Raw genomic sequence first — 22,481 nt, 5'->3', positions numbered from 1 at the left:
CAAAGATGAGGAGAAACTTCTTTAGCCAGAGAGTGGTGAATCATAGCCGCAGAAGGCTGTGGAGGCCAGGTCATTGAGTGTATTTAAGACTGAGATAGATAGGTTCTTGATTGGTAAGGGGATCAAAGGTTACGGGGAGAAGGTGGGAGAATGGGGTTGAGAAACTTATCAGACATGATTGAATGGCGGGGCAGACTCGATGGGCCGAATGGCCTAATTTCTGCTCCTATGTCTTATGGCTGGGTCTTTCTCTTGAAATTAGAAGGCTGAGGGGTGATTAGAGGTCTTTAAAATTCTGAAAGGTTTTGATAGAGTGGATACAAAGAGAATGTCTCCTCTTGGGGAAGAGCAGAACTACAGGCCATCAATATAAGATAGTCACTAATAAATCCGGCCGGGAATTCAGGAGAAACTTCTTTACCCAGAGATTGGGGAGAATGTGGATCTCTCTACCACAGGGTGTGGTTGAGGTGAATAGTATAGATACATTTAAGGGGAAACTGGACAAGTATATAAGGGCGAAAGGAATAGAGGGTTACGATGGTAGATTCAGATGGGGAAAGATGGGAGGAGGCTCGAGTGGACCGACATGGACTAGTTGGGTTGAATGGCCTCTTTCTGTGCCATACATATATCTGTCATCCTATGTAAATCAACTCTCGAGCTCCCTTAGTCACACACTGCGTGAAAGCTCGAGTGGATCGGATGGGCTGAATGGCCCCTTTCGGCGCTGTATATCCCACGTAACGTGATTCTTGCTCCCCGCCAACAAACAAGAGGACAGAACAAAGGCAAACCACAAACTGAGGCCCCGCATGAGACTTATTGACCAACGCTGACACGTCATCTTTTGTTCAATTCTCTCTTTCTTTTGAAACTGTACATTTAAAAAATAACCCATCAGGCGCGCCCAAGGCAGTTCCCACCGCACGGTTAGGTCAGTTCGGTCATGGACACCTTGCTGGTGATGCGCGAGCGCCGGGGGATGCACTCCAGGTCGTAGCGGCTCTCGTAGATGGTGGGGCAGAGCTTCCAGTGATTGCCCCGATACAGGCCCAGGTAGGTGTAGGCGTCTGGCTTGTAGGAGAGGGGGCACTTAATGCCCACGGCCCGGATGGCAGCGTCCAGGCTCACCACTTGGCTCTCGTCGGTGAAGTCGTCGCTGGGTACACAGATGACATGCTTGGCAGCCGAGCCAGGGCAGTAGGGGCTGACCTTGGCAGCGGGCACCTTCCCGTCCAGCACCGCCCGGGCAATGCTGCCCCAGGCGTGGTCCACCTTGAAGCCCGTGTCGAGGTGCATCAGCCACTTGCCGCTCAGCACCCGCCGGTTCAGGGCCAGCTCCTTGACGGTCTCGAAGGTGACGGGCCGCCCGCTGCTCAGCAGCCGCTCCCAGTCCTCCTGCAGCCCCTCGGGGTCGCCGCGCTCGGGCTCTGGCGAGCTGCTCGGCCCGTAGACGGCGATCCAGCCCACGGGCTCGGCGTTGTGGGCCGGCTCGCCGTGGCGGAAGACGCGGGAGGGCCGGTTGCTGTCCAGCCAGTCGTCGAATTCAGCCCGTGGGGTCCTGCGGCCGTCGAAGATGACCCAGGGGTCCATGTCGGCCGCCATGGCCTCTGCCGCCAGGTCGCGCTCCGCCTGGAACGGCTCAGGTCCCTCGTCGTCGGGGTCACTCATTCCGGGTGGGTGGATAGGTGGGGATTCCTCTACTGGTCAAAAGGAAAAAAAGGGGAGGTGGGTGAGATGCTGTGGGCATTGTGACTGAAGGGGGGGCACCATGCAGCAGCCTGCACAAGGTGACACCAGAAAGTGCCCTGCGCCACCTCTAGGAGGGAGCTATGAAGCAATACCTCCTGCCACCTCTAGAAGGAGCTATGAAGCAATGCCTCCCGCCACCTCTAGGAGGGAGCTATGAAGCAATACCTCCCGCCACCTCTAGGAGGGAGCTATGAAGCAATACCTCCCGCCACCTCTAGGAGGGAGCTATGAAGCAATACCTCCCGCCACCTCTAGGAGGGAGCTATGAAGCAATACCTCCCGCCACCTCTAGGAGGGAGCTATGAAGCAATACCTCCCGCCACCTCTAGGAGGGAGCTATGAAGCAATACCTCCCGCCACCTCTAGGAGGGAGCTATGAAGCAATATCTCCCACCACCTCTGGGGAAACTATGAAGCAATACCTTACGCCACCTCTGGGGGAGCTATGAAACAATACCTTATGACACCTCTGGGGGAGCTATGAAGCAATACCTTACACCACCTCTGGGGGAGCTATGAAGCAGTAACTTCCGCCACCTCTAGGAGGGAGCTATGAAGCAATACCTCCCGCCACCTCTGGGGGAGCTATGAAACAATACCTTATGACACCTCTGGGGGAGCTATGAAGCAATACCTTACGCCACCTCTGGGGGAGCTATGAAGCAGTAACTTCCGCCACCTCTAGGAGGGAGCTATGAAGCAATACCTTACGCCACCTCTGTGGGAGCTATGAAGCAGTAACTTCTGCCACCTCTAGGAGGAGGTTTGAAGCAATACCTCCCACCACCTCTGGGGGAGCTATGAAACAATACCTTATAACACCTCTGGGGGAGCTACGAAGCAATAACTTCCGCCATCTCTAGGAGGAGCTATGAAGCAATCCCTTCCACCGCCTCTAGTGGGGGGGGGGGGGGAAGCTATGAAGTAATACCTTGCGCCACCTCTCGTGGGAGCAGCTTGTAGTAACACCCAATGGCCCTTCCAGAAGGCAGCACTAATGAGCTTGCACATTCCAATTTACCCCACTGTGTGCTCGGAAGTGAACCCAGGCTGCACATCTGCCCGCTATACAATCTGCAGGCTGCAGATCACTTACTGGCGTGTGGGGGGGGGGGGGGGGGGGGGGTGCAGGAGGGGAGGAGAGTTCTCTCCTACCGGCTTCCATCTCAGTTCCCTTTTCCCAGAATGCTCAACCTCCCACCTGTGTTAATCTGATATGGCCATGGTTGGTTTCAGCGTTCCCAGGCTGGGGGCGAGGAACAACAAATTAAACTGGGGTCCTCACCACTGTTCCAGACTCTGCCCAGAATCAGAATCGCAGAATCGCTCTGGCTTTGACCGCGCCCCCGCTACCCCATCCCCTGCCACCACAAAACCGACAGTCAATAATACTTGTTTGGGCTCACACACCCAGGCGAAGGACCCCGAGGGCAGCGGGTGCCCCTGGAACCTGTCAGCAGAGGCCGGAGAGGAGAACTGAAAGGCTTTCATTTCTGTAGCGCCTCAGGATGTCCCAGAGCAGCTGTTCGGCCCATTTTGCAAAGTGTATTCACTGTCGCAACCCAGGGGAGGAAGGTGGCAGCCAAATTTGCACACAGCAAGATCCCACAAATAGCAATGCAAAGTGATGTTGATTGAGGGCTAAAGATTGGCCCCCCAAGGACACCGGCAAGAACTGCCTCCAACAGCGCAGCACTCCCTCAGTGCGGGCACTGGCCGTGTCGGTCTGGATTTTATGGCCAATCTCTGGAGGAAGGGTACGGCTGGTGATAAAAAGTTGGGACTCCAAACAGGATAAAACCAATTTACAGCTGGCGAGGACAGTGGTCAATGTTCTGGCCAGAAATGTGGGTTAACTTACTGGAAATATCCTCCGTCTTTGGCGTGCCTTCTGTTCTCAGCGTTTGGATTCCCAGTTCGTGCCACCTGCCGTGGAAATGGTGGAAAGACTCCGAGGCTTGACGCCCTGTGGGTGAGAAATACGATCGAGCTAAACACAGAGGAGTCAAAGCAATACAAACAAAACACCAAAGTTAATAGAGGAAGCTCAGCGTCAGGAGAACATGGCAAATCAATTGAAGGAAAACTCAGTTTAAACACCACAGTTACAGGTATCATGTGAGTAAAGACTCTAGCAACTAACTCCAGCAGAGGGGTCCTAGCAACATGGGCTGAAGAGGAGGAAATCGCTATCAATACAGTCAAAAGCGAGGGACACCGGCGACCCCGGCCAGAGGGTAGGGAGGGGCCCTGGCGACGCCGGCCGGAGGGCGGTGAGGGACGGACCCTGGCCGGCGAGGGACAGACCCCGGCCGCAGGGCAGCGAGGGACCCTGGTGGTGCCAGCTGGAGGGTGGTGAAGGACACCGGCGAAGCTGGCCGGAGGGCGGCAAGGAGCCCCAGTGACGCCGGCTGGAGGGGAGGAAGGGTCCCCGGCAACACCGGCCGGAGGGCAGGGAGGGTCCCCGGCAACACCGGCCGGAGGGCAGGGAGAGAGGGAGGGTCCCTAGCAACACTGGCTGGGGGGAGAGAGGGAGGGAGGGTCCCTAGCAACACTGGCCGGAGGGCAGGGAGGGAGGGAGGGTCCCTAGCAACACTGGCCGGAGGGCAAGGAGGGAGGGTCCCTAGCAACACCGGCCGGAGGGCAGGGAGGGAGGGTCCCTAGCAACACCGGCTGGGGGGAGAGAGGGAGGGAGGGTCCCTAGCAACACCGGACGGAGGGCAGGGAAGGAGGGTCCCTAGCAACACCGGCCGGAGGGCAGGGAGGGAGGGTCCCTAGCAACACCGGCCGGAGGGCAGGGAGGGAGGGTCCCTAGCAACACCGGCCGGAGAGCAGGGAGGGTCCCTAGCAACAACGGCCGGAGGGCAGGGAGGGTCCCTAGCAACAACGGCCGGAGGGCAGGAAGGGTCCCCAGCAACAACGGCCGGAGGGCAGGGAGGGTCCCCAGCAACAATGGCCGGAGGGCAGGGAGGGTCCCTAGCAACACCGGCCGGAGGGTCCCTAGCAACACCGGCCGGAGGGCAGGGAGGGAGGGTCCCTAGCAACACCGGCCGGAGGGCAGGGAGGGAGGGTCCCTAGCAACACCGGCCGGAGGGCAGGGAGGGAGGGTCCCTAGCAACACCGGCCGGAGGGCAGGGAGGGAGGGAGGGTCCCTAGCAACACCGGCCGGAGGGCAGGGAGGGTCCCTAGCAACAACGGTCGGAGGGCAGGGAGGGTCCCTAGCAACAACGGCCGGAGGGCAGGAAGGGTCCCCAGCAACAACGGCCGGAGGGCAGGGAGGGTCCCTAGCAACACCGGCTGGGGGGAGAGAGGGAGGGAGGGGCCCTAGCAACACTGGCCGGAGGGTCCCTAGCAACACTGGCCGGAGGGCAGGGAGGGAGGGAGGGTCCCTAGCAACACCGGCCGGAGGGCAGGGAGGGAGGGTCCCTAGCAACACCGGCCGGAGGGCAGGGAGGGAGGGGCCCTAGCAACACCGGCCGGAGGGCAGGGAGGGAGGGGCCCTAGCAACACCGGCCGGAGGGCAGGGAGGGAGGGGCCCTAGCAACACCGGCCGGAGGGCAGGGAGGGAGGGTCCCTAGCAACACCGGCCGGAGGGCAGGGAGGGAGGGTCCCTAGCAACACCGGCCGGAGGGCAGGGAGGGAGGGTCCCTAGCAACACCGGCCGGAGGGCAGGGAGGGTCCCTAGCAACAACGGTCGGAGGGCAGGGAGGGTCCCTAGCAACAACGGCCGGAGGGCAGGAAGGGTCCCCAGCAACAACGGCCGAAGGGCAGGGAGGGTCCCTAGCAACACCGGCTGGGGGGAGAGAGGGAGGGAGGGGCCCTAGCAACACTGGCCGGAGGGTCCCTAGCAACACTGGCCGGAGGGCAGGGAGGGAGGGAGGGAGGGTCCCTAGCAACACCGGCCGGAGGGCAGGGAGGGAGGGTCCCTAGCAACACCGGCCGGAGGGCAGGGAGGGAGGGGCCCTAGCAACACCGGCCGGAGGGCAGGTAGGGAGGGGCCCTAGCAACACCGGCCGGAGGGCAGGGAGGGAGGGTCCCTAGCAACACCGGCCGGAGGGCAGGGAGGGAGGGTCCCTAGCAACACCGGCCGGAGGGCAGGGAGGGAGGGTCCCTAGCAACACCGGCCGGAGGGCAGGGAGGGAGGGTCCCTAGCAACACCGGCCGGAGGGCAGGGAGGGAGGGTCCCTAGCAACACCGGCTGGGGGGAGAGAGGGAGGGTCCCTAGCAACACTGGCCGGAGGGCAGGGAGGGTCCCTAGCAACACCGGCCGGAGGGCAGGGAGGGTCCCTAGCAACACCGGCCGGAGGGCAGGGAGGGTCCCTAGCAACACCGGCCGGAGGGCAGGGAGGGTCCCTAGCAACAACGGCCGGAGGGCAGGAAGGGTCCCTAGCAACAACGGCCGGAGGGCAGGGAGGGAGGGTCCCTAGCAACAACGGCCGGAGGGCAGGGAGGGAGGGTCCCTAGCAACACCGGCCGGAGGGCAGGGAGGGAGGGTCCCTAGCAACACCGGCCGGAGGGCAGGGAGGGAGGATCCCTAGCAACACCGGCCGGAGGGCAGGGCAGGGAGGGAGGGTCCCTAGCAACACCGGCCGGAGGGCAGGGAGGGAGGGTCCCTAGCAACACCGGCCGGAGGGCAGGGAGGGACCCTAGCAACAACGGCCGGAGGGCAGGGAGGGTCCCTAGCAACAACGGCCGGAGGGCAGGAAGGGTCCCCAGCAACAACGGCCGGAGGGCAGGGAGGGTCCCTAGCAACAACGGCCGGAGGGCAGGGAGGGTCCCCAGCAACAACGGCCTGAGGGCAGGAAGGGTCCCCAGCAACAACGGCCGGAGGGCAGGGAGGGTCCCCAGCAACAACGGCCGGAGGGCAGGGAGGGTCCCCAGCAACAACGGCCGGAGGGCAGGGAGGGTCCCTAGCAACACCGGCCGGAGGGTCCCTAGCAACACCGGCCGGAGGGCGGGGAGGGAGGGTCCCTAGCAACACCGGCCGGAGGGCAGGGAGGGAGGGGCCCTAGCAACACCGGCCGGAGGGCAGGGAGGGAGGGTCCCTAGCAACATCGGCCGGAGGGCAGGGAGGGAGGGTCCCTAGCAACACCGGCCAGAGGGCAGGGAGGGAGGGTCCCTAGCAACACCGGCCGGAGGGCAGGGAGGGAGGGTCCCTAGCAACACCGGCCGGAGGGCAGGGAGGGAGGGTCCCTAGCAACAACGGCCGGAGGGCAGGGAGGGTCCCTAGCAACAACGGCCGGAGGGCAGGGAGGGTCCCTAGCAACAACGGCCGGAGGGCAGGGAGGGTCCCTAGCAACACCGGCCGGAGGGCAGGGAGGGTCCCTAGCAACACCGGCCGGAGGGCAGGGAGGGAGGGTCCCTAGCAACAACGGCCGGAGGGCAGGGAGGGTCCCTAGCAACAACGGCCGGAGGGCAGGCAGGGTCCCTAGCAACAACGGCCGGAGGGCAGGGAGGGTCCCTAGCAACACCGGCCGGAGGGCAGGGAGGGAGGGTCCCTAGTAACACCGGCCGGAGGGCAGGGAGGGAGGGTCCCTAGCAACACCGGCCGGAGGGCAGGGAGGGAGGGTCCCTAGCAACACCGGCCGGAGGGCAGGGCAGGGAGGGAGGGTCCCTAGCAACACCGGCCGGAGGGCAGGGAGGGAGGGTCCCTAGCAACACTGGCCGGAGGGCAGGGAGGGAGGGTCCCTAGCAACACCGGCCGGAGGGCAGGGCAGGGAGGGAGGGTCCCTAGCAACACCGGCCGGAGGGCAGGGAGGGACCCTAGCAACAACGGCCGGAGGGCAGGGAGGGTCCCTAGCAACAACGGCCGGAGGGCAGGAAGGGTCCCCAGCAACAACGGCCGGAGGGCAGGGAGGGTCCCTAGCAACAACGGCCGGAGGGCAGGGAGGGTCCCCAGCAACAACGGCCTGAGGGCAGGAAGGGTCCCCAGCAACAACGGCCGGAGGGCAGGGAGGGTCCCCAGCAACAACGGCCGGAGGGCAGGGAGGGTCCCCAGCAACAACGGCCGGAGGGCAGGGAGGGTCCCCAGCAACAACGGCCGGAGGGCAGGGAGGGTCCCTAGCAACACCGGCCGGAGGGTCCCTAGCAACAACGGCCGGAGGGCGGGGAGGGAGGGTCCCTAGCAACACCGGCCGGAGGGCAGGGAGGGAGGGTCCCTAGCAACACCGGCCGGAGGGCAGGGAGGGAGGGTCCCTAGCAACACCGGCCGGAGGGCAGGGAGGGAGGGTCCCTAGCAACACCGGCCGGAGGGCAGGGCAGGGAGGGAGGGTCCCTAGCAACACCGGCCGGAGGGCAGGGAGGGAGGGTCCCTAGCAACAACGGCCGGAGGGCAGGGAGGGTCCCTAGCAACAACGGCCGGAGGGCAGGGAGGGTCCCTAGCAACAACGGCCGGAGGGCAGGGAGGGTCCCTAGCAACACCGGCCGGAGGGCAGGGAGGGAGGGTCCCTAGCAACACCGGCCGGAGGGCAGGGCAGGGAGGGAGGGTCCCTAGCAACACCGGCCGGAGGGCAGGGAGGGTCCCTAGCAACAACGGCCGGAGGGCAGGAAGGGTCCCTAGCAACAACGGCCGGAGGGCAGGAAGGGTCCCTAGCAACAACGGCCGGAGGGCAGGAAGGGTCCCCAGCAACAACGGCCGGAGGGCAGGGAGGGTCCCCAGCAACAACGGCCGGAGGGCAGGGAGGGTCCCCAGCAACAACGGCCGGAGGGCAGGGAGGGTCCCTAGCAACACCGGCCGGAGGATCCCTAGCAACACCGGCCGGAGGGCAGGGAGGGAGGGAGGGTCCCTAGCAACACCGGCCGGAGGGCAGGGAGGGAGGGTCCTTGGCAACGCGAACATGTTCCCCCTCCCCCGCTGCTCCCTCAGGGTTACCCCGGCGGGGAGGGAGGGTGGTTGGGGAGAGTTTACCCGGGTTTCGGGCTGGGCGGTGGCCTCTCCTCCGCTCCTTTAATCTTTCCCCGCCAGCCGGCCCCGGTCAGGCGGCCGCGGCGAGCGCCTCTTTTATCCGGGGAGTGTGCGCCGGCGGAGAGAGAAGGACCCCCGGAGCCGGGCGCGCCGCTGCCGCCGTCACCGAAAATCCTCAGGAAAAAAAACCCCCCCACAACCGAGGGACAGAGAGAAAAAAAAGCCGAAACCCACATCCTCGAGATGCCGTCAAAGAAAAAGAAATACAACGCCCGCTTCCCACCGGTGAGAGACCCCCTCCCGGGGGAGCGGAGATTGGGAGGACCCGGGGAGGGGGGGAGATAGGGAGCAGCTGGGATGGGGGGGTTGTTGGGGGGGGGTGAGGGTGGGGGGGTGTTGTTGGGGGGCGGTGAGGGTGGGGGGGTGAGGGTGGGGGGGGTGTTGTTGGGGGGGTGAGGGTGGGGGGGGGTGTTGTTGGGGGGGTGAGGGTGGGGGGGGTGTTGTTGGGGGGGTGAGGGTGGGGGGGGTGTTGTTGGGGGGGTGAGGGTGGGGGGGTGTTGTTGGGGGGGTGAGGGTGGGGGGGTGTTGGGGGGGGGTGAGGGTGGGGGGGTGTTGTTGGGGGGGGGTGAGGGTGGGGGGGTGTTGTTGGGGGGGGTGAGGGTGGGGAGGGTGTTGTGGGGGGGTGAGGGTGGGGAGGGTGTTGTGGGGGGGTGAGGGTGGGGAGGGTGTTGTGGGGGGGTGAGGGTGGGGAGGGTGTTGTGGGGGGGTGAGGGTGGGGAAGGTGTTGTGGGGGGGGTGAGGGTGGGGAAGGTGTTGTGGGGGGGGTGAGGGTGGGGGGGGTGTTGTGGGGGGGTGAGGGTAGGGGGGGTGTTGTTGGGGGGCGTGAGGTTGGGGGGGTGTTGTGGGGGGGGTGAGGGTGGGGGGGTGTTGTTGGGGGGTGTTGTTGGGGGGGGTGAGGGTGGGGGGGTGTTGTTCGGGGGGTGAGGGTGGGGGGGTGTTGTTCGGGGGGTGAGGGTGGGGGGGTGAGGGTTTGGAGGGTGTTGGGGGGGTGAGGGTGGGGGGGTGTTGTGGGGGGGGTGAGGGTGGGGGGGTGTTGTGGGGGGGTGAGGGTGGGGGATGTTGTGGGGGGGGTGAGGGTGGGGGGGTGTTGTGGGGGGGGTGAGGGTGGGGGGGTGTTGTGGGGGGGTGTTGTGGGGGGGGTGAGGGTGGGGGGGTGTTGGGGGGTGAGGGTGGGGGGGTGTTGTTGGGGGGGTGAGGGTGGGGGGGTGTTGTTGGGGGGGGTGAGGGTGGGGTGGTGTTGTTGGGGGGGGTGAGGGTGGGGTGGTGTTGTTGGGGGGGGTGAGGGTGGGGTGGTGTTGTTGGGGGGGGTGTTGTTGGGGGGGTGAGGGTGGGGGGGTGTTGTTGGTGGGGGTGAGGGTGGGGGGGTGTTGTTGGTGGGGGTGAGGGTGGGGGGGTGTTGTTGGGGGGGGTGTGGGTGGCGTGGTGTTGTTGGGGGGGGTGTGGGTGGCGTGGTGTTGTTGGGGGGGGTGAGGGTGGGGGGGGTGTTGTTGGGGGGGGTGAGGGTGGGGGGGGTGTTGTTGGGGGGTGAGGGTGGGGTGGTGTTGTTGGGGGGGGTGAGGGTGGGGGGGTGTTGTTGGGGGGGTGAGGGTGGGGGGGTGTTGTTGGGGGGGTGAGGGTGGGGGGATGTTGTTGAGGGGGTGAGGGTGGGGGGGGTGTTGTTGGGGGGGGGTGAGGGTGGGGGGGGTGTTGTTGGGGGGGGTGAGGGTGGGGGGGGTGTTGTTGGGGGGGGTGAGGGTGGGGGGGGTGTTGTTGGGGGGGTGAGGGTGGGGGGGGTGTTGTTGGGGGGGGTGAGGGTGGGGGGGTGTTGTTGGGGGGGGTGAGGGTGGGGGGGGTGTTGTTGGGGGGGGTGAGGGTGGTGGGGGGTGTTGTTGGGGGGGGTGAGGGTGGGGGGGGGTGAGGGTGGGGGGGGGTGTTGTTGGGGGGGGTGAGGGTGGGGGGGGTGTTGTTGGGGGGGGTGAGGGTGGGGGGGGTGTTGTTGGGGGGGGTGAGGGTGGGGGGGGTGTTGTGGGGGGGGGTGAGGGTGGGGGGGTGTTGTTGGGGGGGGGTGAGGGTGGGGGGGTGTTGTTGGGGGGGGGTGAGGGTGGGGGGGTGAGGGTGGGGGGGGTGTTGTTGGGGGGGTGAGGGTGGGGGGGGTGTTGTTGGGGGGGGTGAGGGTGGGGGGGGTGTTGTTGGGGGGGGTGAGGGTGGGGGGGGTGTTGTTGGGGGGGGTGAGGGTAGGGGGGGTGTTGTTGGGGGGGGTGAGGGTGGGGGGGGTGAGGGTAGGGGGGGTGTTGTTGGGGGGGGTGAGGGTGGGGGGGGTGTTGTTGGGGGAGGTGAGGGTGGGGGGGGTGTTGTTGGGGGAGGTGAGGGTGGGGGGGGTGAGGGTGGGGGGGGTGTTGGTGGGGGGGTGTTGGTGGGGGGGTGAGGGTGGGGGGGGTGAGGGTTGGGGGAGGTGTTGGTGGGGGGGGTGTTGGTGGGGGGGTGAGGGTGGGGGGGGTGTTGGTGGGGGGGTGAGGGTGGGGGGGGTGTTGGTGGGGGGGGTGAGGGTTGGGGGGGTGTTGTTGGGGGGGGTGAGGGTGGGGGGGTGTTGTTGGGGGGGGTGAGGGTGGGGGGGGGTGTTGTTGGGGGGGGGTGAGGGTGGGGGGGGTGTTGTTGGGGGGGTGAGGGTGGGGGGGGTGTTGTTGGGGGGGTGAGGGTGGGGGGGTGTTGTTGGGGGAATGAGGGTGGGGGGGGGTGTTGTTGGGGGGGTGAGGGTGGTGGGGGGTGTTGTTGGGGGGGTGAGGGTGGGGGGGGGGTGAGGGTGGGGGGGGTGAGGGTGGGGGGGGGTGTTGTTGGGGGGGGTGAGGGTGGGGGGGGGGTGAGGGTGGGGGGGGGTGAGGGTGGGGGGGGGTGAGGGTGGGGGGGGGTGTTGTTGGGGGGGGTGAGGGTGGTGGGGGTGTTGTTGGGGGGGGTGTTGTTGGGGGGGGTGAGGGTGGGGGGGGTGTTGTTGGGGGGGGTGAGGGTGGGGGGGTGTTGTTGGGGGGGTGAGGGTGGGGGGGTTGTTTGGGGGGGTGAGGGTGGGGGGGTTGTTTGGGGGGGTGAGGGTGGGGGGGGTTGTTGGGGGGTGAGGGTGGGGGGGTTGTTGGGGGGTGAGGGTGGGGGGGTTGTTGGGGGGTGAGGGTGGAGGGGTTGTTGGGAGGGTGGGGGTATTGGGGGCGATGGGGGTGGGGGGGTTGTTTGGTGGGGGTGAGGGTGGGGGGGGTTGTTGGGGGGGTTGGGAGGGGGGTGGGGGGGGGTTGTTGGGGGGGTTGGGAGGGGGGTGTTGGGAGGGTGGGGTTGGGGTTCGGAGGACCCATGGCGGGGGGAGGGGGTAGCAACCATGTGGGTGGGAGGGTGATGGGGGGTTGGGAGGATGCGGTGGGAATGGGGGAATGGATGGGTGGGGTGGATTGGATGGAGGATGGGAGGGGGCGGTTGGGAGGGTGGGGATGGGGTGGTGGGTGGGGGGATCTTGGGGGGAGTTGGGAGGGTGGGGTGGGTGTGCGGGTTTGGGAGGGTGGGGTGGGTTGTATTGGGGGTGTTGGGAGGGTGTGTTGGGTGGGGGGTGCTGGGTGGGTGGTGGGAGGTTGGGAGTGTGGGGTGGGAGGGTGGTGGGGTAGGGTGGAGAGGGGGGAAGGTTGGGAGGTTGCGGGGGATGGGAGGGGGGAAGGGTGGGGGGGGGATGGGTGGGAGGTTGGGAGGGTGGGTTTGGGAGGGTATGTTGGGTTGGGGGGGGCTGGGGGGGAATTTGGGAGGGGGTGTTGGGAGGGTGGAGTGGGGGGTGTCGGGAAGACCCATGGGGGGGATGGGATGTGGGTGATAGGGCGGACCTATGGTGGGGGAGTGGGTTTGGGAATTGGGAGGACCCGGGGTGCAGGTGGGGTGGTGTATGGAGGTGGATAGGCAGGGCCGGGGAGCCAGAAGGATATAGGAAGGGGCGTTAGGGAGCTGAAGTGAAGGGAGATCAGCGTCAGCATGGCGGAAAATCTGGTCACCACTGAGATGGTGCATGACAGTCGATTGTGTTCAGGCTAGCCTGATTCTTTCACTGGTTGTTGGGTTCTGACTGTGTGTATTCATTGAACTGCAGGCCAGAATTAAGAAAATCATGCAGACTGACGAAGAGATTGGAAAAGTGGCTGCTGCTGTTCCCGTGATAATCTGTATCCTCCAACCTGGACAGCCCCTCGTGTTTCTGCTTTGCTGATTGGGGGGGGGGGGCTGGGGGTGATTTGGGTTTGTTGTGGTGGTTGTTTCCCAGGCATTGACTCCCCTAGTCCACGACTGGGGAAGGGTGGGGGGAGGACATGGGCTAAAAACTAGAGTGGCTGGAGTAAAATTAGGGAACACTTCTACATGTACAGAGCAGTGGAAATTTGGAACTTGGAGTCACAGAAAGGTTACAGCGCTGAAGGAGGCCATTCAGCCCCTCAAGCCTGTTCCACCATTCAATGAGATCATGGCTGATCTGTGACTTAACTCCTGCCCAGTACCCGCCTTGTTCCCATATCCCTCAATACCTTTAGTAAACAAAACCATTTCAGTTTTAAAATTAACAATTGATTTAACATCGGCTTCCCTTTGTGGAAGAGAGTTTCCAAACTTCTCCTGCCCTTTGTGTGCAGAAGTGTTTCCCAGTCTCGCTCCTGAAAAGTCTGGCTGTCGTTTTTAGACTCTGCACCCTGGTCCAAGACTCCCCCAACCAGTGGGAATAAGTTTCTCTCTCTCTCTCTTTCCCCCCAACCCCCCTCCCCTTCATGTTTTGAAAACTTTGATCAAGTCTCCCCTAAACCTTCAAAATTCCAGGGAATACAAACCCAGTCTGTGTAATCTCGCCTTGTGCTTTAACTCTCGGAATCCAGGTACCAGTTTGGTGAACTTACGCTGCACTCCCCTCCCCGCCCGCCGCCTTGCCAAGGTCCATATATCCATTTCAGTAACATTTTAATGCAGCTCAGGATGCCCCAGAGCAGATTACAGCCGCTAAAGTCCTTTTGCAGTGCAGTGTCGTGTAGTGTTGCAATGCAGGAAAGTGTTGATTTGTACAAGCTCCCACAAACAGCAATAGAGATGATGACCAGATTATCTGTTTTTTTTTACAGTGATGTGGGTTGAGGGCTAAATATTGAATCCAAGACACTGCAGAGAACTCCCTACTCTGCTTCCAATAGTGGCCTTGGGACATTTTACATGCACTTGAGAGAGGGCACTGAGGGGCCTCGGTTTAACGTCACGTCCAACAGTGCAGCACTCCCTCAGACCTGACCCTCTGACAGTGCAGCACTCCCTCAGTACTGACCTTCCAACAGTGCGGCGCTCCCTCAGTACTAACCCTCCGACAGTGCTGCGCACGCTCAGTACTGACACCAACAGTGTGGCACTCCTCCAGTACTGACCCTCCGACAATGCAGAGCTCCTCCAGTACTGAGCCTCTGACAGTGCAGAGCTCCTCCAGTACTGATCCTCTGACAGTGCAGCGCTCCCTCAGCACTGACCCTCTGACAGTGCGGTGCTCCCTCCGTACTAACCCTCTGGCAGTGCAGCACGCCCTCAGTACTAATCCTCCGACAGTGCAGCGCTCCCTTAGTACTGATCCTCTGACAGTGCAGCGCTCCCACAGTACTGACCCTCTGACAGTGCTGCGCCCCCACAGTACTGACCCTCTGACAGTGTGGTGCTCCCTCAGTACTGACCCTCTGACAGTGCTGAACTCCCTCAGTACTGACCCTCTGACAGTGCTGCACTCCCTCAGTACTGACCCTCTGACAGTGCTGCACTCCCTCAGTACTGACCCTCCGACAATGCTGCACTCCCTCAGTACTGACCCTCCGACAGTGCGGCGCTCCCTCAGTACTGACCCTCCAACAGTGCGGCGCTCCCTCAGTACTGACCCTCCAACAGTGCGGCACTCCCTCAGTACTAACCCTCCGACAGTGCTGCGCACGCTCAGTGCTGACACCAATAGTGTGGCACTCCTCCAGTACTGACCCCCCGACAGTGCAGAGCTCCTCCAGTACTGATCCTCTGACAGTGCTGCACTCCCTCAGTGCTGACCCTCTGACAGTGCTGCACTCCGTCAGTACTGACCCTCTGACAGTGCAGCACTCCGTCAGTACTGACCCTCCGACAGTGCAGCACTCCCTCAGTACTGACCCTCCGACAATGCAGCGCTCCCTCAGTACTGACCCTCCGACAGTGCAGCGCTCCCTCAGTACTGACCCTCCGACAGTGCTGCGCACGCTCAGTACTGACACCAACAGTGTGGCACTCCTCCAGTACTGACCCTCCGACAGTGCAGCACTCCCTCAGTACTGACCCTCTGACAGTGCAGCACTCCCTCAGTACTGACCCTCTGACAGTGCAGCACTCCCTCAGACCTGACCCTCTGACAGTGCAGAGCTTCTCCAGTACTGACCCTCTGACAGTGCAGAGCTCCTCCAGTACTGACCCTCTGACAGTGCAGAGCTCCTCCAGTACTGACCCTCTGACAGTGCAGAGCTCCTCCAGTACTGACCCTCTGACAGTGCAGAGCTCCTCCAGTACTGACCCTCCGACAGTGCAGAGCTCCTCCAGTACTGACCCTCTGACAGTGCAGAGCTCCTCCAGTACTGACCCTCTGACAGTACAGAGCTCCTCCAGTACTGACCCTCTGACAGTGCAGAGCTCCCTCAGTACTAACCCTCCGACAGTGCTGCGCACGCTCAGTACTGACACCAACAGTGTGGCACTCCTCCAGTACTGACCCTCTGACAGTGCGGCGCTCCCTCAGTACTGATCCTCTGACAGTGCAGCACTCCCTCAGCACTAACCCTCTGGCAGTGCAGCACTCCCTCAGCACTAATCCTCCGACAGTGCAGCGCTCCCTTAGTACTGATCCTCTGACAGTGCAGCACTCCCTCAGTACTGATCCTCTGACAGTGCGGCGCTCCCTCAGTACTGATCCTCTGACAATGCAGCACTCCCTCAGTACTAACCCTCTGGCAGTGCAGCACTCCCTCAGTACTAATCCTCCAACAGTGCAGCGCTCCCTTAGTACTGATCCTCTGACAGTGCAGCACTCCCTCAGTACTGACCCTCTGACAGTGCTGCGCTCCCACAATACTGACCCTCTGACAGTGTGGTGCTCCTTCAGTACTGACGCTCTGACAGTGTGGTGCTCCTTCAGTACTGACACTCTGACAGTGCTGCACTCCCTCAGTACTGACCCTCTGACAGTGCTGCACTCCCTCAGTACTGACCCTCCGACAGTGTGGCACTCCCTCAGTACTAACTCTCCGACAGTGCTGTGCACGCTCAGTACTGACACCAACAGTGTGGCACTCTTTCAGTACTGACCCTCCGACAGTGCGGCGCTCCCTTGGCATTAACCCTCCGACAGTGCAGCTTTCCCTCAGCACTGACCCTCTGACAGTGCAGAGCTCCCTCAGCACTGACCCTCCGACAGTGCAGCGCTCCCTCAGCACTGACCCTCCGACAGTGCAGCAGTCCCTCAGCACTGACCCTCTGACAGTGCTGCGCTCCCCCAGTAGTGGCAGTGGGAATTTTGTGCTCAGTGGTCATGTGGGAGAGTGCCAGCCACTGAGTCACTCTCCCATTGGGCGGAGTAATGTAGACACAGTGCTGGTCTCTGTCGGCACTTTCACACTCTTGGTGGTTAGTTCCAGGGTATGTGGTGGGACTGGACTGGGCTGGGTGGTGGAGGGGGTGGGGAACGGTGTTGGTGGGGGAGCCCCATTGTCCACGAGCATCTGGAGGAGTTCCTTAACCTGCCCGTGGTCAGCTCGGGCATTAGAACTGTTCCTGGATTCCCTACTTACCAAGGCCTGCCATGTGACTCAGTCGAGAAATGCCAAGACCATGACAACGTCTCACTTGTAAGGAAACTGCACACACCCATTTATCTCGGGACCCGTCAGCCTCCCATCGGCACAAGCGCTTCTGGGTGTCTTGCCCAACCCAACCCACCCCATGGTGCCTAGGTTCGGGGGTGTGGGGGTGGTTTCCCCAGTGGACCTCACCACCCCTCCGCCAGTAAGCTTGGCAGGAGATGAGGGCGATTACTGACCTTTCGGTGCTCCGATGCAGTTGCCGCAGGCGCTGTGATGGGCTCCGGTCTCTGCAGCGCAAAACTACATCAACTTCACCAATCAATTACTAGCTAGCGCACAGGTGGACACAGTGGGGAGAGTAAAGTATTGAGTTTGGTAAGCACTGATAGGGACAGTGCAGAGGGAGCTTTACTCTGTTTCTAACCTCGTGCTGTACCTGTCCTGGGAGTGTTTGATGAGGACAGTGTAGAGGGAGCTTTACTCTGTATCTAATCCCGTGCTGTACCTGCCCTGGGAGTGTTTGATGGGGACAGTGTAAAGGGAGCTTTACTCTGTATCTAACCCTATGCTGTACCTGTCCTGGGAGTGTTTGATGAGGACAGTGTAGGGGCAGTGGTGATGAGAAGGGGGGAGCTAATCTTGTGGGTTATTTGCCTCCAGGAAACAGTGCATCGAGCTTGAACAGCAATTCGATTTCCTGAAGGACCTGGTAGCCTCTGTGCCGGATATGCAGGGAGACAATGAAGACAACCACATGGAAGGAGACAAGGCTCCACGGAGGTAGTTACTGAAATGTTAATGGCCCAATGTCACCCAGCAACCTCCCGTTACTTTAGGTTGATGTACTGTACCCTGCCCCGGACACGCCCAAACAGAGAAGGAGCATGTTCCACTACTAGCATTTTTATTTTTGATAAACTTTCACAGGATGTGGGTGTCGCTGGCTGGGCCAGAAGTAATTGCCCATCACTAATTGCCCCTTGAGAAGGTGGTGGTGAGCTGCCTTCTTAAGCCGCTGCAGTCCATGTGGTGTAGGTACACCCACGGTGTTGTTAGGGAGGGAGTTCCAGGATTTTGACCCAGCGACAGTGAAGGAACGGCTGATATATTTTCAAAGTCAGGATGGTGTGTGGCTTGGAGGGGAATTTGCAGGTGGTGGTGTTCCCATGTGTCTGCTGCCCTTCTCCTTCTAGGTAGTAGAGATCGTGGGTTCAGAAGGTGCTGTCGAAGGAGCCTCGGTGAGTTGCTGCAGTGCATCTTGTATGTGGTACACACACTGCTGCCACTGTGCGTCAGTGGTGGAGGGAGTGGATACTTAAGGTGGTGGATGGGGTGGACAAAGTGGGCTGCTTTGTCCTGGATGGTGTCGAGCTTCTTGAGTGTTGTGGGAGCTGCACTCATCCAGGCAAGTGGAGAGTATTCCATCACACTCCTGACTTGTGCCTTGTAGATGGTGGACAGGCTTTGGGGAGTCAGGGGGTGAGTTACTCTCCACAGGATTCACAGCCTCTGACCTGTTCTTGTAGCCACAGTGTTTATACGGCTGGTCCAGTTCTGGTCGATGGTAACTCCAGGATGTTGATAGAGGGGGATTCAGTGATGGTAATGCCATTGAACGTCAACTGGAACTGTTAGATTCCCTCTTGTTGTAGATGGTCATAAGTGACTTAGCAGAGGCCAGGTGTGAAGCCTGAGCCCTTGCCTGCTCTAGTTGCCCCTGCTGGAGGATGCAGATAGCTGGTGAGAGCAAGCCTGCTGTGTGCTGCGATGCCGCTCAAGATTGTTTGAGCGTCGTACTGCGGAGCAGAACGGCAGTGAGAATGTGCTGCTGAAGTGGGAGGGTGGGTGGTGCAGGAGGATACTCTTAGGGCGGTAGAGGGTGTGGGGTGGGGTCTTGAGCTAACAGGATATTAATCAACCGCAATTAAACCCGTCTTTCTGTCGTTCCCAAGGGGGAGGAAGCCAGGCTATGGACGGAGAAACACAAACGGAGGGGCGGGGGCCAAAGCGAAGGACAAGAAACAGTCCAGTTCCGAATCAGAACAGGAGGTAAGTGTCAGTCTGTCACCCCCTCTGTCTCACTGCAACTCTGTCCCGACTCAGCATTGAAGAGCCTCGGATCACGATGATCCATGGGTGGATAGCGTGTGGCAGCGATGCCCCATGTAGTCAAATTGCACGTTAGCCACCACAGCCCCAACCACCCACCCCCCCCCCCCACCCCATGCTCACAGTGGTATGCCAATGTTAGAGGGTAATACCAACCAGAATACCCACCTCTGCCCCTTTCACCGACAGGACGAGTCTGAGGACAGCGAGACGGACGAGGAGGAAGTGTCCCGGTCGAGCACGGACAAACCCGGAGACCAAATTCAGAGGTGAGTGGCTGTGCTTGCACCCCCCCCTCGCTGGGAACCCACATCCCACGCTTAACACGCAGAAGGAGAGGAGTATAGAGTGGTTGAGCTGTTGGCAAAAATTTGTCAGATGGCGTATAATGTGGGAAAATTGAGGCTGTCCGCTTTGGCAGGAAGAATAGAAAAGCAGCGTATTATGTATTATTATTTTGGGGAGGCAGTGGCATAGTGGTATTGTCATTGACTGGTAATGCTCTGGGGACCTGGGTTCGAATCCCACCATGGAAGATGGTGAAATTTGAATTCAATAAAAATCTGCAAATTTTAAAAAAGCCCATTGCCGATTGTTGTAAAAACCCCATCTGGGTCACTAATGCCCCTTTAGGGAAGGAAATCTGCCCTCCTTACCTGGTCTGGGCCTACACGTGACTCCAGACCCACAGCAATGTGATTGACTCTTAAATGTCCTCTGAACAAGGGCAATTAGAGATGAGCAATAAATGCTGGCTTAGCCAGCGACGCCCACACCCCATGAACGAATAGAAAAAAGATATTATTTAAATGGAGAGAGACTGCAGAATGCTGCAGTACAGAGGGATCTGGGTGTCCTTGTACATGAGTCACATAAAAGTTAGCATGCAGGTACAGCAAGTGATTTGGAAGGCAAATGAAACATTGACCCTTATTGCATGGAGAATGGAGTATAAAAGTAGGGAGGTCTTGCTACAACTGGCCAGGCCATTGGTGAGACCACACCTGGAGTATTGTGTACAGTTTTGGTCACCTTACTTAAGGAGGGAGATATTTGCATTGGAAGCAGTTCAGAGAAGGTTCACTCAGCTGATTCCTGGGATGAGGGGCTTTGTCTTGTGAGGAAAGGTTCAGCAGCTTGGCCCAATACTCACTGGAGTTTAGAAGAATGAGAGGTGATCTTATTGAAACATAAAAGATTCTGAGGGGGGCTTGATAGGGTAGATGGTGAGAGGATGTTTCCCCTCATGAGGGTAGTCTAGAACGGGGTGGGGGGGGTGTGCAGGGAGAGGGGCACAGTTCAGAACTTTGGGGTCTCCCATTCGGAGTTGGCGAGGAATTTCTTCCCTCAAAGGGTTGTTAGTCTGTGGAATTCTCTTCCCCAGAGGCTGGGTCACTGAATCCATTCAAAGCTGTTGGACGGATTTTTGATCGACAAGAGAGTCAAGGTGGGGCAGATAGGAAGGTGGTGTTAAGGCCGCAATCAGATCAGCCGTGGTCTTATTGAATGGCGGAGCAGGCTCGAGGGGCCGAGTGGCCTCACTCCTGCTCCTAATTCGCATGTCCGCAGATTCCCTTTCTACTCTGCTGCTGGGTACTCCCAACTAGAGAGCAATGGGGGAGACCCAGCCCAAATTCTCTCCGGTGTGTGGGCGCATCCTCTCCAAAGGTGTTGGTTTTCCCGAGGATATTTTTCCACGGATCCGAATGGGAACCTGGCGTTCTAGCTGCAGAAAGAGCAGGGAGGGCCCAGGCTTCAGCCCTGGTCTGTGCTGAGTTGCCAGGCCTGGTGTGGTCCTGAGCCTCGTACAGAGCAGGAAGGGAAACAATGGCAGGGTGGTGCTTGTTGGTTTCCTTCTATCTGCTGTAACCAGGCTTTTAGTTTATCGGCGACGACTCAATTGGCAGCACGCACGTCTCTGAGTCCGTAGGTCGTGGGTTCCAGTCCCACTCTCGAGGCTTGAGCCCATAATCCTGGCCGACACTCCCAGTGTAAGTACTGGCAGGGTGCTGTGCGTTCGGACATGCCGTGTTTTAGATGAGACATTTAAACTAGAGCCACTTCTCTCTCGGGTGGATGCAAAACATTCCAGGGCCACTATTTTGTGAAGACAGATTCCTGGGATGGCAGGATTATTGTATGAGGAGAGATTGGGCTGACAAGGCCTGTTCTTCTAGGTGTCCTGGGTCGATATTGATCCCTCAATCATCACTGATAAAACAGATGATCTGGGTCAGTATCATGTTGCTATTTTTGGAGGAGATTGCTGCGCGCAAACTGGCTTCTGCATTTCCCAACATGACAACATAGATAAAGGATATGGAAGTGCTGCTGGAGAAGGTGCAAAAAGACTCTGAGAGGTTATCCTCATCAGGAAAGACTGAGCAGGCTGCAGCAAAGAGAAGACTGACAAGTGATCTGATAGAAGCCTTTAAGATTTTGAAGGGGGTTTGATAGATAGTACAGAAGATGGGGGCTGTCATTATAAAATAGTCACTAATTGGGAATTCAGGAGAAACGTCTTTATCCAGAGAGTGGGGAGAATGTGGAACTCGCTCCCATAGGGAGTGGTCGAGGTGAATTGTGTAGATACATTTAAGGGGGAAGCTGGATAAACACATGAGGGAGAAAGGAATGGACATATATGGTGATAGGATGATGGGAGGATGCATAAGGGCCGGCACAATCCAGATGGACCGAAAGGCCTGTTTCTGTGCTGCAGACTCACTGGAACTCTTCACTGCGTTGGTCGGGAAGGGCTTTGTGACATTGTGGGGCCGTGAGCGTGTAAACACCGGCTCTTTCTTCCGCTTGTCTTCCCCAGCCCTCAGTCGCTCTTCAGCACTCCTCTACCAACGCTGCCGATGCCCGCGTGTTCCCCAGCGATGAGCAACCTGCCGATGCCAGCACCCGCCCCGATGGTCTGCAGTCAAGATGGCGAGGAAGACGATGACTACGATTCTTAGCTTTTGTGTTTTCATTACTTTTTTTTTGGTGACGTGGCAAGGATGGAGTGGGGGTTTTATTCCATTTGTGAGTGTGTGTGTTTGTTTGTGTGTGTGTGTGTGAATGTACGTGCGTGCGTGTTTGTGTGTGTGTGCTTGTCCTCTTCTGAGATTTATTTTTTCATATCAGGTCATCCGGGAGTTTTGTTTCCTCTCTCTCTCTCTCTCTCTCTCTCTCTCGCGTCGTTTTATTTACTGCGCCCGAGCTGCAGTTCTTAAACCATTTTATCCCCTCACTGTGTCTATCGTGTGCATGAAATTCTCCCTCCCAACACAGCCCTCCGCCATCCCTCCCTTCCAAAAATAAGCGGATTGAGAGGGAGGAGGTGATTAAAAAGCTGGGTGAGATAGGTCTTGCACTGGCGCTGAAGTCACCAGCCACTTTGGCATTATTTTTAATTTTTAATTTTAGTAAAAATTAATAAAAATTTAAAAAAAAAATCGGAATTTTTTTTTTAAGGCAAGTTCTGCTCTCTCATTTACCCAGAATTTTTGGTTTCTTATAGGCGGAGGGAACCTTATCTGTCCCGATCAGGAGAATCGTGGCTTATATTAACATTTGTGCAAATAATAATCTAGGCTTGTGCCATCTGCTCCCTTAAGTTTGTTTCACCTCCGCCTCCCCTTCCGCCTCCCCCTTCCCCTCACCCTTCCTCCCCTTGCCTTTGCTGTGCTGTTAATGAGACCCGTTGGTGATTCGAAATGGGAGAATGTACTTGGTGGTGCTGTGGGGGGATTGACCATCTTACTCTGAATAAAGGCATTTTAGGGGAAGTTGAAGTGTCTGGTTTTCTGACAATTCCTGCTTGACTTCGGCCTTGG

The 22,481-nt window shown here is 60.0% G+C and overlaps 2 protein-coding genes across 3 annotated transcripts; one reads left to right on the top strand and one right to left on the bottom strand.

Annotated features, from left to right (window-relative positions):
- Positions 1-518: 518 nt before the first annotated feature.
- c37h11orf68 (chromosome 37 C11orf68 homolog) lies at positions 519-8,796 on the bottom strand. 2 transcript variants are annotated; one of them, XM_041179919.1, is made up of 3 exons: positions 8,663-8,796; positions 3,617-3,721; positions 519-1,706 (listed from the first exon to the last, which is right to left on the bottom strand). In XM_041179919.1, exon 3 carries the CDS (start codon positions 1,672-1,674, stop codon positions 934-936), a length of 741 nt encoding a protein of 246 aa, XP_041035853.1. In that variant the 5' UTR covers positions 1,675-1,706; positions 3,617-3,721; positions 8,663-8,796; the 3' UTR covers positions 519-933. The 2 variants fall into 2 exon arrangements, with proteins under 2 accessions (XP_041035853.1, XP_041035854.1); XM_041179920.1 differs by having other exon boundaries at positions 519-1,703.
- Positions 8,797-8,809: 13 nt separating this feature from the next.
- On the top strand, positions 8,810-22,433 carry drap1 (DR1-associated protein 1 (negative cofactor 2 alpha)). The gene is made up of 7 exons (XM_041179922.1): positions 8,810-8,944; positions 12,807-12,879; positions 16,497-16,590; positions 17,206-17,325; positions 18,498-18,594; positions 18,844-18,923; positions 21,479-22,433. Exons 1-7 carry the CDS (start codon positions 8,903-8,905, stop codon positions 21,618-21,620), a joined length of 648 nt encoding a protein of 215 aa, XP_041035856.1. The 5' UTR covers positions 8,810-8,902; the 3' UTR covers positions 21,621-22,433.
- Positions 22,434-22,481: the final 48 nt, after the last annotated feature.

This window comes from Carcharodon carcharias, chromosome 37 (assembly GCF_017639515.1).
Source record: "Carcharodon carcharias isolate sCarCar2 chromosome 37, sCarCar2.pri, whole genome shotgun sequence".
NCBI lineage: Eukaryota > Metazoa > Chordata > Chondrichthyes > Lamniformes > Lamnidae > Carcharodon > Carcharodon carcharias.
Note: the sequence above shows the minus strand (reverse complement) of the source record. Positions and strands in the feature narration are given on the sequence as shown.

Excerpts from the sequence above, each read along its gene's own strand:
- drap1 (XM_041179922.1), top strand. The coding sequence starts at position 8,903 with ATGCCGTCAAAGAAAAAGAAATACAACGCCCGCTTCCCACCG. Across the intron at positions 17,326-18,497 it reads GGAGACAAGGCTCCACGGAG|GGGGAGGAAGCCAGGCTATG; the intron begins GTAGTTACTGAA and ends GTCGTTCCCAAG. Across the intron at positions 18,924-21,478 it reads CCCGGAGACCAAATTCAGAG|CCCTCAGTCGCTCTTCAGCA; the intron begins GTGAGTGGCTGT and ends TGTCTTCCCCAG.
- c37h11orf68 (XM_041179919.1), bottom strand. The coding sequence starts at position 1,674 with ATGAGTGACCCCGACGACGAGGGACCTGAGCCGTTCCAGGCGGAGCGC.